This window comes from Rhodnius prolixus, unplaced genomic scaffold (assembly GCF_049639745.1).
Source record: "Rhodnius prolixus isolate KJV_2025 unplaced genomic scaffold, Rpr scaffold_8, whole genome shotgun sequence".
Classification (NCBI taxonomy): Eukaryota; Metazoa; Arthropoda; class Insecta; order Hemiptera; family Reduviidae; genus Rhodnius; species Rhodnius prolixus.
In genome coordinates this window covers 32,892,858-32,908,248 of record NW_027411593.1, presented here as the reverse complement: position 1 = coordinate 32,908,248, position 15,391 = coordinate 32,892,858, and the positions used below count along the sequence as shown (strand labels likewise).

Here is a 15,391-nt window from a genome sequence, read left to right as displayed (position 1 = left end):
CTCGACCAATTAGGAAATATTGAGGCACAAATATTTAATCTCCTCTCCTCCGGCCAGTGGAACAATATTATTTTTAGCTAAAAATGCATTAACCTTCTTCACAACCTATAGATCAAATTTACTGAAAACATCATAAAGAAATATTTAAAAAAACATCGATTTAAACTATGATCTCTATAAACAATTTTTTTTTTTTTTCCTGGCATCAGTTTGCACTATTAGCCGGAACATTCTTGGTTCTTAATTCTTATTTAGGCGTCCTTAAGTATGTTTATATAGTGCACCAGTTCATCATATGCTTCTCTATTTTTAATAATCCTGGGGTACGTTATCTCAGACGACAATTGATTTTTTAAATTTTTAAACATGAGGTGTCTATGATGTGTATATTTGGAGCACGTCATAACAATGTGCTCCATGTCTTCTACGCTGACACAAGTTGTGCAAAGAGAGGAAGCCTCTTTACCTATTTTATATAGATTAAACAACAATCAAACATCTTTAAGACATATTATAAAATCTCTTATTTCTTGATTTGAAAGTGCTTTTAAATCGATACTCACTCTTATTCTTTACCGAATCTGAAAGAAAGGTAAATAAGGTTGTTTAAAAATTAAATACTTCTCAGTAGTCCCAATACTGTTTATTTTAATGCCTCAATTACATTAACTTCTAAAAAAACATCTTTGGCAACCAATATTTTGAACAATTTTTTTTCATTTAATTGATTTATTTTGCCTAAATATAATTTGTAACAGTACAACAAGTATAAAACAAAAGAAAGATATTTCTTAAATCTTTTTTCATTAATTTCAATTTTTTATTTTAAATTATTTTTATAAAATAGAAATTTAGACCTGTTAATAATACATTAACATTTTAATTATACTATTTTTAAGATAAGTACAACAATACTGAAAAGTATAAAATGTTTAGTTGTAGGAACTAAAATTTAAATTTTTAATCTAAAATTAAAGAAAAAAAGCAGCAAATAAAAGGAACAAACTAATCTTAAAGCTAATTGTTATAAACAAATAAATAAAAATAAGAAAAATAAAAGATGCTGTGCAAATTCTTAAATTAATAAAAGTTGAAGAACAATTTGGTTTTACTTGAAAAATAAAAAAAATACACGTTACATTCTAAATTTTTAGAGAAAAATAAGATTGCCTATTATTAATTAAACCTATTAGAAACCCAATAACATTCTCAAGGGTAAGTTGACTTTTTAAGGGATTGATCACTAAAACAACTTTGCACGCAACAAACAAAGATTGCTCTGTATAATAATAATATAAAAAAAAAATCAATAATGCCCTGATAATTTTAGAGTCACACCCTATTATTATAAAAACAGTTTGTGCTGCCCTTAATATTTTTTTAATTAAATGCATCTTAGTAATTAAATAATTAAATTCAGAGAAGCATCTAAAATATATGTAAGTCAGGAACAATTTGCAGTCAATTTATATAAGAAACGTAGGAATGACATTTATGTTTTTGAAGTTAAAAAAACACCCACACATATTCACGAAATCTCTGGTTTAGACTTAAATAGATTTCATAATTTTTTCTGTTAAAACATTTTTTAAAGAATACGCTTGGTAGAATAAAAATTAATGTGATTTCAAATTCAAAATGATTAGAAATATAACACAAACATGTGCTTGTTCTCTAAAGTAACTGGCTGTTAGAGGGAGGATGGCGAACGTAACTTTCCAGAAATGTCTCTTAATATTATTAATTAGATAAATTGAATGCAGACCACACCCTCTTCTCTATTAAAGGTAAGATAATTATGACACCATTAAACCATTAAGAAACTATTCTTAATAAAAGAAAAATCCATAAGAACTTCAATAAAAATAATGAAGAGGATTAGCAACCCTTAAATTCTTTTTAAATAAAAATTTGGACTAACCAAACCATAGAAAAATGGAAGTCTATGAACTGACTTTAGGAAAAATCCAAATAAGACCCATTTCAACAAATCCGATTTTGTTCCAAGGATTTTCGCTTTCGCAACAGAATCTTCTCATCAATCGTTTATGGCGAGTACGTCTGCTGATTATTGCTTGCCTATAAAGGGGTTTCTCATTTAATCCTTAAAATGTAAAGCCCTAATTTTCAATTATGTAATTTGAGAAAGAGTAATCTGTACACTACCAGACGCTTCATAACTGTTCTCTAGGAATGTGTAAAGAAACAGTCCTATAATGAGATCAAGACGATATCTTCATTTGCAAGAAGAGAACATATTTTCTAGTTATTTCGGTAAAAAACACAAATTTTAAAAACAGATAAGTTGATCAATTATCATTAAATAAAATTATTCAGAAAAAAAGTGAAAAGCAGCTATGTTTACTTATTATTTTCAATACTTTAAAAAATTATAAAAATGCCTTGAATGATAATAATGACTGGAATAACAAGATATCTGGCTTATAACCTTTACAGATTGGATTTTTTCAACAATGTGAACTCTTTATGCTTAAACTGCAACTTTACAAAAGCACAAACGTCATTTTCTATCTATCTGAATGATTAAAAACCTTGTGAACATATTTTTCAGAAACATAGATTTTACAAAAGGACTGTTTTTAAAATAACATATAAAAATATTATATGAGTTCTAAATAACTGAACGATTTCTAACTTATTTATTTCCTTACCAGATACCCTGACTTTTATAAAAAGTAATAACCATATTATTATTTGGTTAAAAACAAGCAAAATAATAAAAAAAAAGGTTGGTAACAGACTAACGAATGTTCCATTTCCAATAAATTTAATTAAAGCAATTATTGTGCAGTCATAAACTATGAGAAAGATATAACAATAAGTATAATAAAATAATAATAATAATAACAAATAAGACCAAGTGCAAGTTTACCTAAAAGGATTCCTTCTAATCACAAAAAAAATAAATAAAAAATTAACAATTAGGAATAAGGGCAATAAAATTAAAGAAGTGCAATATATCCCATAAACTTTGCACCGATGTAGTATTTATATTTATGTATATATACTACATTCTATGTTAATTAATTAAAAAAGTAAGAAACATTATCTCTTAAATAAGTGTTTTTATAATACCAAATTTTGTTCAAGAACGTTTTACTTTTAATTAATAAAGTTATCTTTATGGACATTTACATCTAATGATTTAAAAAAAAAAATAATTTTTAACTACTTTACTCATTAAAGAGGAAGACACAAAATTATAATAAATTTTATTTTTCAAAACACTCTAAAACAATACTACCTATCACTTCGCGAATATTTGGAAAAAATTATTTAAAAAAAATTCTAATAGGCTTGAAAATCTACCACTAAAGAAAAGTATAATTCCTCTATGTTTGTAACGAGATAAATTCTTTAATGTTTATTTCATTTTCCACAAATTTTTAAAGCACCACAGATTATGCACCAAATTATTAAGAATGTTACACTTACTTTATTCGTACGGGGAATAAAAAACAATTCCTAAAAAAATAAATAATTCATACAGTGCCGAACAAAACTCTGCATACACCCTGAAAATTTGTCTTTTATCTCGGTCGGAAAGGATATCTAGCGTGGTTTCTTTGAATAATGTTTGTAATGTCACGATATGAAAATCCTTGATTATTTAATTTAACTATTAATCTGCGTTCTGACACAGGAATTTCCTCTCTTTGGTGAACCATTTTAAATAATAATAAATTCTTAACTAAATCCGCCTATATTCACGTTTCAACTAAAACTAATAAATTTGTAAATATTAAGATTTACCCTAACTAGTAAGTATTATTATAATATTGAATTTATCAATTCTGTATGTGGACTTTTGTTCAGGCATGAACTCCGATCTTTTTATTTATATGCAATGGGAGATGGCAGAGGTCTTTTCATCTCTCATATATATATTTAGTAACAATAGTTACAAATGTTTAAATCACATTTTTTCTCTAATAATTCTTTATTTTGAAAATTCCCGAAATATTGGGGTGTATGTAGACTTTTGTTCAACACTGTATATCCATCGAGCTAAAGGAGTATCTAAAGCTTAAGTATTGAATTCTGTAACCAAAAAAATGTATATATAATATGTTACTTTAAGATAACGTATTAATTTACAAATAGAACGATCTATCAAAAAATTGGGTTCCTGGGCTCTGAAGAAGTAATCAATTAACTAGAAATGGACTTAAAGTAAGAATCAATATTCATTGCACTAATTTAAAGCGCATTACACATTATTTTTCTTTTAAAGGAGTAGACCTTAAAGGATTAATTCGCTGTACAAATGACTTTTTAACTTCATGGTTTAAGGCTGTTATGTTTTCTAATTAGTTACTTCTACATTATTTTTCCTCAGAAATAGAATGGTTAACTTTTGAACGTTTAATTACTTTTGTGAGATAATTATTGTCTACTGTGGGCTAATTAATATATTAAGTACCAGAGTGAGAAAAAATATTGTACTAAGTTGGATGGTTTTGTAGAACAAGAGAATTTTACAGATGAAAAAAATGGTCAATTTCAGGAAATACGAGGTTTAAGAATAAACGCAGTATTAATGAAGTTTAGAACCAAAAGGTTCTAAAAGCTCAGATTGAGCCACTCTTGTCAGTGACAGATTTATTGATTGAACTTCCATTGTCATCAAGTACAAAATTTCGTGGCATACCTTCAATTCTTTAAATGTAAAATAAATTTGATTCTAAATAATTTTACCAAATATTTGGTGCATAATTTGTACAAATATTGCATATTAAAAATTTACGGTGATATTTTATTGAAGTATATCTCAATAATAAATATTACAGGTAATTTCTTAAATTACCAAAGATATTTTTAATTAAAAATTATCTAAATTATCAAGGAATATAGAAATATTTTAAAAATTGAATCTTTATAAAAATGATTTATTTCTCTAAATTTCCAGGGTATGTACACTTAAGATAACATTTTGTAAAATTGATGAAAGAACTACACGTGTTATTTGGTTTTAAATTTTAATACAATAAGAAAAAAAGTAGTTAGAGACTCCGTAATTTCGAGAAATTTCCACCTAAAACCAGCTTCTCTTAAATTTTTAAAGATGTTAAAATAAAATATTTCTTAGTACTATAAGTAAGTTTTTGCTGTCAAATTCCGCACTTAAAAGACTAAATATAAAATTTTGCTTGTAATAGATCTACAATAAAGAAGCAGAAAGAAGTAATGCTTAAGCACCTTACACCAGGCCTAAAATTAACGTACCTTCTAAGTTGACGAAGAACAAAACTTTTATATTATATTTACACAATAATTATATGCTGTGGTAGTTACAAATTTAAAATTCTGTTGGAAAGATTAACTTAGGAAATTCTTGTAAAGACATTCCAAACTAAGTTTAAAAGTTGACTTACTTAGTCAGCAACGTTGATGCGCCGGCGTTGGTGCGATGCTGCTCGGAGGTGTAACATAACCAGCTAAACTATCTTCTGATTGCCCACCAAGAAGGCTTTGTACACTTCGTAATGGAGTACAGAATTTTAGATCATCTAACTGTAGATCACTACTGCTTGATCGACCTGAAAGAGAAAATTATATTTTCAGTACAATTTAAAGAAAGAAAGGTACAAAAAATACATTTTTTGATGCAAGCTTAACTTCAGAATAATGGGCAAGATTTTGGTCAGCAAAGAGATGGATTTTGAATAAAGCTATTGGCGAATTTGTATTTAGTGCCTTAATGGATTTCAAATAATATTCAGTATAGTTAACTTTTAATATTACTTACAAAGTTTATCACAAATCTGCTTACCAACAATACTCAAACGTTTTTTGTTCGGTGGAGAATTGATGACCGTCACAGTTGGAGGTACGGGACGAACGAGTATAGGAGAATTTTGTAAAGGAGGGGGTTGCTCACTGCTTAATGGAGGCCAATTATATTTTTCATTCATCCATTTATCTTGTAACTCATAACCAAGTAGTGTTTTCTTACCAACTCTGAAAATATTATGTTATATTATATCTGAAAATATAAACATATTTTTATGTAAATGAAGGGACCGATATGTATAAGTGAACTTGAGTCATCATACGGTTTGGCCATCAGCGAAATCATGTAGGTGTCTAAAAACAAACTTAAAATCCAGTACAAATCTTGGGACATTTCAATGTTAAACAAATCAATTGAATTTGAATATAAATGTGTTATATGAATTTTTTTTAAAAAAGTAGTTACATTTAAACTGAAAAAATTAGTTAACAACCGTCAAGAATAATCTAAATAATCATAAGCTAAATGATTTAACAATTTTACCCATTCCTCTCAAGATAGAAATATAAAGAAAGTCTTATTAATCACACACATTCAAAATAAATAAATAATGAAGTTTATATTAACTTACTTGGAATGGTATTCTTGGATATAGTCGCACAAATATTCACAAATAGCGGCTAATACTAAGTTAACTATACCAAATGTGATTAGTAACAGCCTAAAGTTCATAGTAGGAGGTAACACAAGTTCAAATGTTTTTATTAACCACTGGCTTGGATATAACACAAGATACAATGTGAACAGTGTAATAATTATTGTAGCAACCATTAAACCTGGACTAGTAAACAACGATTGCCTATAAGGAGCACCTTTACTGAATACTAGTGCTAATATTATGTACTGAAGACTAGACACGGTGAATACTGAATAATTTTCGTAACCTCCTTCAGGTATATCACTCGCAGTAAAATTACCAGTTTCGTGATACCTTAAACAAAAAATTCTATTACATTTTTTTTAAATACACAAAAAATTATAAAATACAATGAACAATCTTAACTTAACGTAGTAAAATCTATTTCTTACCATGAACATGTCTGAACGAGATAAAAGCTGATAAGTTGAGCTCCAATTGCAATTACCATCTGTATCAATAATGAACTTATCGGTGCAAGTGAAATTAACGAAGATTGCGGAGCTTTCGGATATAATGCTCCTTTAAAAGCCTCTACTCGGCCAAGAACAAAGGCAAAAGTAGTTATAACGAAGAGATCAATATAAAGATACTCTATGTCAGTCAAATTAGAATCAATAGAGTATAAAATAATGACAGAAGCGAACTGCATTAAACTATAAGCTGCCATATATTTAAATATGGCAAAAGAAGTAACTAAAGCCGCTCTTCCTTCGCGAATCACCTCAACTATACAACTAATATTGGATTCTTTAGAGGTAAAAGGTGATGCGACAGAGGACTCCGCTTCTGACAATGATATTCCTGCATGAGCTGCCTTTAATGCACCACAATCGTTAGCTCCATCGCCAACCATAGCTGAAACAAATGTACTGTTAACAAAGAAGCACTTTTAATTATTTTTATAATAAACTTTTAACAAAAATTTTAACTAACCAACAAAATATTCTAGCGCTTGCAATTCTTGTACAAGCTGTTGCTTATGATCTGGAGACATTCTGGAAAATATAGCACCTCTCGTTGCAATTTTCACCACCAAATCTGGATAAAATGTTCTAAGTGTGGTCCAAGTTGGTCCAGTCAAAGCAAAACAATAATCTGTACTTAAAATACCGTCTTCCCTATAATGACAAACAAAAATATAAATGAATCGAAGATGTTGACATCATTTTTCAAAGATCCACATACTTCGGTTATTTAACATTGCTTTTTATGTTAAAGCCTGCAAAATTAATATTTCTTCGCCATTTGGATGATATCATCTTATTTGACTCATCCATTTTGGATTTTCATGTATCATCTGAGATCAGGCTGGCAGAGAATTTGACTTATATTACACAAAACCATTTGCTGCTATGGTGAGGCCAAGAAGTTCAGAAAATAATCGTAAATGTTCAAAATATTTCTATTATGAAAAGTATAACTTACACAATATTATCATCAAATGGCAATTCTGTGATAATACTGCTTCTGGCAATGCCATTTGCTGTACGACTTGGTACCACAACGGAGTCTATCGTTTGAAAACTGGTTATACTTTCCGTATACGTCATTTCACTAATTTCATTAACCATTTGCTAAAATAAAATAAATAAAACTTTTTCAATATATTCCAGTTTAAAAATCCCCTTCCTTCATTTTTTAAAGAAATTAATAATAGATTGTGAAATATTACCGCTGTATCTGGACTGGATGCTCCTCTTGACTGGGTAAAATAAACATTAGGTTTTTTACTTTGATCATTAGACGTCTGTACCATTATTACTCGTTGTCCAGGAGGAACAATTCCACAATCTCTAGCAACGCTCAAAGCTGTGAGCATATTATCTCCTGCAATACGTTAACATGTGAGGCTACGATTTATTGGACTATGTATTGAATGAAAATGAATAAACATTCATCACAGTGGTTTGAGTTTAATGAATTCTAAATTTCGATAATGGAAACAAATGGAAGAGCTTCAAGTGGATACGAAAGCACATGTCCAAAATGAAATATAAAAGTTTCAAGACGTTTATTTAATGTATCTGTAATTCGCTGAGCAGATTAATGTATAGAGATTTCGGAATATCGCGGATAGATATTTAATAATTACCCGTTGATTTCTCGAAATCCAATATGAAATCCAGAGATTATTATTTGTTTTTTCAGGGTACAAAAATTTCTCTTTTTCTAACGCATGATCTTTATTGATGATGAGTCAACGGTCAAAAAAAAAAAAAAAAAAAAAAAGATATGAAATGATGAAGCAATGTCGACATACAACAACGAGGTTATCATTCCTAAACTCTGACTAATAATCCTCTTACTCAAGAGGTTTCAGGCAACCTTTTGAAGAAATGGAAGCACAGATGATGATAGCTCGAAACTATCAGGCGCTGTAAGAACACTCCTGAGAAGTTTCAGGTGATACATCAGAATTCAATGAATTTTACTGTAATAAATTAAATTTTAAACAGGTAGATTAAAACGCACCTGTTACCATGATAGTTCGTACATTCGCATCTCGTAGCATATGAATCACACCAGTTGTTTGAGGTTTCAGTCTATTTTCCATTATCACTAGTCCCAAAAATGTTAATGAACTTTCAGCTTCCTCCCTAGATAATCGCTGCATTTTTGCGTAACTTAATTTGGCTGGTAGGTCTTTGTATGCTATTCCAAGTACTCTATAACCTTCTCTAGTATAACTTTCAAGCTCATTTTCAAAATTTTCAGGCACTAAAATAAAAATAAATATCAACAATCTTAAATTAATCCCAAATTTTTTTTTTACAGATCTCACAAAAAAGTAACACCAATAACTTGAAATGTCTATTTTTTCTAACTATATATTAATAGAACCAGACGTAATTTACGTAAGTAATAAATAGGAAATAAGAAATATTAAAATTTCCTTCAGGAGCAGTGTTTACGACAAAAATAAATGCAACAATTCTTACCTGTTTTTGGATCGCAGAGGGAGTTAATCATTTCAGGTGAGCCTTTGCAATACAAAGTGAATTGTCTAGCACCAAGACGTCTTGTAATAACACTCATTCGTTGAATACTTGATGAAAAAGGAAATTGTCTAATAATGCCAACTTCTAAAGAAACCTAAAACAATTTAATTTTCGTTTTTTTTCCTACTAATTTTCAAAAATATAAAAACGAATAAAATTAACATTTACCTCTTCAGGATCTTCAGTGATTCTACCATCAGAACTTGGAGGTTTCACAACTGTTGGTGATATCAGATCGAATTTAGCCGCATCACTTACTTCAGGTTCTTCCAATAACCAACCAGTGCTTTCAAACATCTGAAGAGTAGAGAGGCACATTACAATTTAAATAAATTTCTGAAAATGTTTTTACTGAAAGTTTTTCCTTTGCAGATTGTATGTTAGGATTATTTAAAGCAAAAAAATATTGTTTTATTGGAAAAAAAGGGCAAATACTTAAATCAAAATACTGCTTCACATTCGAGAAATTCTACTGATTTTTCGTTTTTGAGCTAGTGTTTACGCACACTCGTACCAATTTCTAAAAATGCATTTTTTTTTACCTTAATCGGATATTTCTGGGGAAAACTGTAAATCAAAACTTTGACGCACCGCATTGATTTTCTAACCTACATAAGTAAAAACTACTATTACAATTATTAAAAAAACAAACTCTAGTTGAACTTACAGACCTTAATATCCAACGGATCTCCAGCTAGACTGCCATCAATCACTGTTAAAGCATGACACGTAACCATTCCTTTCAGTAGATGATCTATTGGCAAATCTTTAATATTTCTAACCGGCAACTGATACTTTGAATTATTTACAGGAACAACACCCCACATGTCTAATCCGTCTTCGGTTAATGTACCAGTCTGAAATTTTAGAAAACAATAATTTTGATCATCAATTAATCAATTCTTTTACTGTAAGTACAAAAACGAACTTTACCTTATCAAAACAAACACAATTGATTGAGCCAGACACATTGATTGTTCTCGGGCTAATGCAAAATATGTTTGACTTTTCAAGTCTAGCTTGTGCATACATCCGACCCACGGTCATGGCTGCCGGTAAAGCAGGAGGCACAACAATTGTAATCAGATCTAAAGCTTCAAGTGTTATGTCAGACCAGTTATTCCCTCTGAGCACCTACAAGAAAAATACTTGGATCTATATTATGAGTAATCTCTTATTTACCATCATAGAAAGAATTTATAAAAATTACCTTACTAACAACAGTGTACAGAACTCCCACAGCTGCAACTACTGCTAAGAGTTGAACGAATTTGTAGGAATCATGTTCAAATTTAAAATCTACTGGTGGTGGATACAAGATTGATCTAACTAGACTGCCTTTGGCTGTAGAGAAACTAGTTCTAATAACTACCGCGTAGACTCGTTCATTACCATAGTAACGTGTCTGTATCACTTGAGTACCACAAAACAATGTATGCCTTGCATGCTCTTTTTCGTTGTATAATACATTTGCAGAATTAGGCATCGGTGTTTTTGTTACTGGTACACTTTCACCTGGAAAATTTGATTGCTTAAAACAATTAGGCACAGATGATCTTGAATACAAATTAAATGATTTACAAAACGTTTCTTTGATCAAGCCATTTGCGATTAGTTACCAATTGGTTTGTGATTATTTCGCGCGCATGTGCGATCCTTGTATGATTTGAGTTCAGTTAAAACGTTTTAATTTCTTTGCGCATGCCCAAAAAATGTTTCAAGAAATTTTCCGAAACTCTAGGTAATTGAATGGCGGTCGGAAATCTGAATGGACTTTTGGTTCATGGTTCGGTTTTGTTAGAACAGCCATTGAGCATGCACCATATAATCACAGATCAGTAAGAAGTTCTGATGGAACCAAACTAAAGTAAAACATAATTTAAGGAATGAGGAAACCAGGGTGCATTTCCAGAAGTGAGTCACTCTTTTCTTCTTCTCTGCTCCTTAACCTATCCTATCTAATATCTTAAGATAGGAGAGAGAACCCAACGAAATTGTAAACCTACTTTTTCTCTTAAGATAGTCACATGGAACTTGGGTTACCAACGACATTTTTCTTGGGCACAAGCTATTTTTGACAGAGGCTTGGTTATTCATTAGTTACTTAACAGGATAGTATGAAAGAAAATATTAAAGTCATCTTGAATTATTGTGAATAATTGATTGGGTGATTTAAAGTTAGGATCCAATGTGTATTCGCAAATTAAAATCCGAAAACCACTCCCGTAATGAAGAGACACGAAACGACAAGTCGAATGAATTCGAGGTCCCCAACTTTAAAAGATACTCATGAAGATAACAAACACTTGTATACGAATATAACACTAGGTTACAAAGAAACGGTTTGGAAAATTAGTTAATAAGTTATCACAGTTCTGTTTAACAATTAAAACCAGAAAAAAAATTTAAAATTAGTTTTAAGCAAATAATTTACCTGTCAACATACTCTCATTTACAATACAGTTTCCAGTCAATAAAACTGCATCGCAGTGCATAATACAGCCATGAGACGGCAGCACAAGAACATCACCAGGAACTAATTGTTCAGTAGGAATTATAATTACTTCATTTTCTCCGGAATTACCTCTGACAATGCTAGCAACGTCTCTTGAATGTATTCTACTTGAAAGATTAATTTGATTCTAAAAAAAAACAATAATAGATATACTTTAATCTAACGGGCAGGATGTACTTTTAATGTGTTTTTGTAAACGGCAGGATGGTCAAAAGATATCGTAATGCAATTAGATGATTCAAAGTTTACTTTCATCAAGTTTTAAACGATATTCTAAATATAAAAGAGAAAAAAAAACAATGTGGACAAATAATATAATAGTAGATATACTCACCCTTCTAGTTTGGGCAACAGCGACTGTGATACTGCAGCAAGACATTAAGAGAATGGCTAATGCGTAGTAGACATAATCATCAACCATCCAAAGTGTAAATGAAAATATTTGAAAAATATAAAATGGATTTAAAATCTCTAAGAATAATAAGGCGGTAATACTTCTCATAGGGACAATAATTTCATTCGCACCATAAACAGCTCTCCTAAAAAATGGGAAAGATAATTTACTAACATTTTTAAATAATACAAATTCATGCATCAAAATGTCCCAAATAATTTAAATTTTAAAAGTTAACAACAAATTAATTGCTAACCTGAAGAATTGTTCGCTAACATTCAATCCTTTATGTAAATGTAGAGCTGAGGCAGAAATATCTAAATCCAAACCTCTTAGCTTAAAAAAAGCACTTTCATCAGGATCCCAAACGTAGGTCATCTTCTTACATTTAAACAATCTCACTGTGTCCATTTCTAGAAATAACGTATATCTTAAGCATTTTCATTAAAAAGATAAATATTCAAATAATATAGTTTTATATTTATAATTAATTTTAAACTCTGGAAAAAATAGAGATTACTTTTTTTCATCAATGAATAAAATTTCTGTAAAATTTTCCATCCTGATTATCCTTAAGCAATTTAAAAATTAGGAGATCTACGGTGGAAAAAATAAAATATGATATAATAAAAAAGTAACATAAATATTATGAAATAAATACAAAAAAAGTAACATTTTACCTTTAAAATAACCCCCAGATGTATGAACAGAAAGTTTTGTTTTTTCTAATTTCTCCAATTCCATCAATAAATGTTGATCCCAAGTATTTTGTTCATCTTCTTTAATAGATTCCCTAAATAAATATAAAAACAAAAAATTGAAACCAATTTTAAAAATACCTAAATAATTATTTTATCGATTTAAAATATGTACCTAGTTGAATGAGAAGTGATCAATTTTACGTTCTTCACATGATAGCATTTATGTTTTTGTTGGTATCGTTCCTGAAATTTAAATATAAATATACTTTTCAATGAACCATTTAAAAATACAAAAGTAAGCTGCATTTCACTTGGTTACATGTTTGTTGAATCAATATAAATCTTGTCTTGGTAGAAAAAATTTGGAAAGTAAATTGCTAATGTTTGAAACACTCTCTTTCGACTGCCCCAGAGCTAGAGCAACTATAAAATGATGTTTCTTAAGCAAAGAAAAAGAGCAGTCTATTAACATAAGTGCGCATTTAATGGCTGTAGTAGAGTAACAAAAAATTAATCAAAGAATCGCTTCGTTTTTGGTTAATAAGTGAAAAAAAATATCTGTGAGTTTTATTTGCACATCTTCCTCTGAAAATCTCGGATTAGAATTCGGATTTTGTTTTCCTAAGAGCTTCTTACAGCTGACTGATCAAGACTCCAGGCGCTAATGACCTCTATTTTAGTTTATGACCTTTATTTGAGTTTTTTAGGGATTCAAAGGGGACTGAGATGTCACGCTTCTTTTAACAAAATCCTTTTATTAAAGTGTAATACTATTGTAAAGTATTACAACCATTGAAGTGTAAAAAGATAATTTGGTCATTAATAGAGAGTAATTAATTAGCTTCCTTTTCGGAAGTCATAAAAATAATAAAATAAATAATAATTACTAAAAGTAAAACAACTCATTGAAAAAAAAAAACAATATTAATTAAAGCGCAATAAATAATAAATATTATTTTACAAAATATTAAATAAAATTCTTACAATGACTAGAACTTTTTCTGCGATATCTAAAGATGAAGGACGGTGTGTAGCGTAGAGCATCCAATGGGGCCACCAATGGAACACAAGCCTTAGGGTGCCAACCGTTAATACAATAAAAACCCATGTTAGACAATTACGCAGTTTATCTTTAACAAATCCCTTAATTTCCTGGGAAGGAAAAAAATATAAATTAGAAAAAAAATTATCAAAAATGTTATAATCTCTTAATGATTACAAATATTTCTGAAAACCTTTGGAAAACAGTACAATTTACTTATTTTTATAATATTCTTTGTTACACTAGTTTCATGTAAAAAAACTCAAATTCAAAACTTATTTCTCAAACCAAGAAGTTATTTCAGTACAAATTTTTCTTTCTATTATTTGTCTTTTATACTTTTCAAGAAGTTGGTAAAGTAATGCCCATTTTATCAGACGGGCTTTGCGTCCAACTACCAATGAGATGTCGTGGACGGAGGTGGCTAGCAATATACTTTACTATATAGTACTCATATTAGACATTAAAATAAAATCCAAGGCCTATACCGAGAATAGAACCCAGAATCACAATACATATTAGCTTTGAACGTCTTGCCTCTAACTGGTCGTCTACCATGGTGCCTATCAAAGAGTTGGTTTGAGATCTTAAAATTATTTTAAGCGACCTTATTTGTTCAAAATTATAATTCTTGAGAGGGAATATAATCTTTTAGAGAGATATTTTGAATTTAGATATCAATAAGTGTATCTACTACTCTCAAATTCCTTGTCTTGTTATGTTTTTCTATAAAAGAAGTTTCATTTATAATTGCTGAGAGTGAGAGAAGTTAATAAGTGATTTGAAATTATATTAAAACGGCAAACAATCATTTGAGAAAATATTTGAAGAAGTATGTTCCATTTCACTGATCTCATTTCACTCAAAAATGACCATCTTAAAGAAATCTAAGTGAATAAATTCAGTAATTTTAAACACTAATTTTAAATTTAGTCTAAATGAGGGATCAAAGTCAAATTAAAATGCATCTACACGCACAAAATAAATCACTATATTCAAGATGAACCACCAATCAACTTGTGAACTACCTCGAGAAGCAAAAAATAAAAACTGCTGAAGGAAACTGACTAGCCGTACATTACCCATGAATCAATCAGTTATTAACTTTTGACAGATTTAATACTTTCTTCAAGGTAATATACGAATCCTTTTACCATAACTTTGTTTAAACCAATGAAACATTAAAATGTATAATCAGCGTTGTTTATAGTATAACAAAATGAGTATGGCTGAGTTATTTGATTTGGTTACACCTTAAATAAAAACTAATTTTTAACCTAACATG

General features: G+C 29.5%; 1 protein-coding gene across 7 annotated transcripts in view; it reads right to left on the bottom strand.

Moving 5' to 3' along the window:
- Nucleotides 1–621: 621 nt before the first annotated feature.
- Nucleotides 622–15,391, bottom strand: part of LOC141451222 (polyamine-transporting ATPase 13A3-like) — a 268,590-nt gene continuing 253,820 nt past the window's right edge. For 5 of the 7 annotated variants that reach the window (XM_074122439.1, XM_074122435.1, XM_074122436.1 and 2 more), the window contains 19 exons: nt 14,049–14,216; nt 13,237–13,307; nt 13,044–13,156; nt 12,620–12,776; nt 12,304–12,508; nt 11,889–12,096; nt 10,665–10,969; nt 10,388–10,588; nt 10,126–10,311; nt 9,623–9,751; nt 9,395–9,548; nt 8,928–9,173; nt 8,128–8,282; nt 7,881–8,029; nt 7,389–7,573; nt 6,845–7,310; nt 6,387–6,746; nt 5,795–5,982; nt 622–5,561 (listed from right to left, as the gene is read on the bottom strand). In XM_074122439.1, the coding sequence (XP_073978540.1) occupies nt 5,401–5,561; nt 5,795–5,982; nt 6,387–6,746; nt 6,845–7,310; nt 7,389–7,573; nt 7,881–8,029; nt 8,128–8,282; nt 8,928–9,173; nt 9,395–9,548; nt 9,623–9,751; nt 10,126–10,311; nt 10,388–10,588; nt 10,665–10,969; nt 11,889–12,096; nt 12,304–12,508; nt 12,620–12,776; nt 13,044–13,156; nt 13,237–13,307; nt 14,049–14,216 (3,807 nt within the window). In that variant the 3' untranslated portion in view covers nt 622–5,400. Of the gene's footprint in view, nt 5,562–5,794; nt 5,983–6,386; nt 6,747–6,844; nt 7,311–7,388; nt 7,574–7,880; nt 8,030–8,127; nt 8,283–8,927; nt 9,174–9,394; nt 9,549–9,622; nt 9,752–10,125; nt 10,312–10,387; nt 10,589–10,664; nt 10,970–11,888; nt 12,097–12,303; nt 12,509–12,619; nt 12,777–12,883; nt 12,961–13,043; nt 13,157–13,236; nt 13,308–14,048; nt 14,217–15,391 lie in introns of those variants that run through there. The other 2 variants (XM_074122438.1, XM_074122440.1) reach the window with 2 other exon arrangements.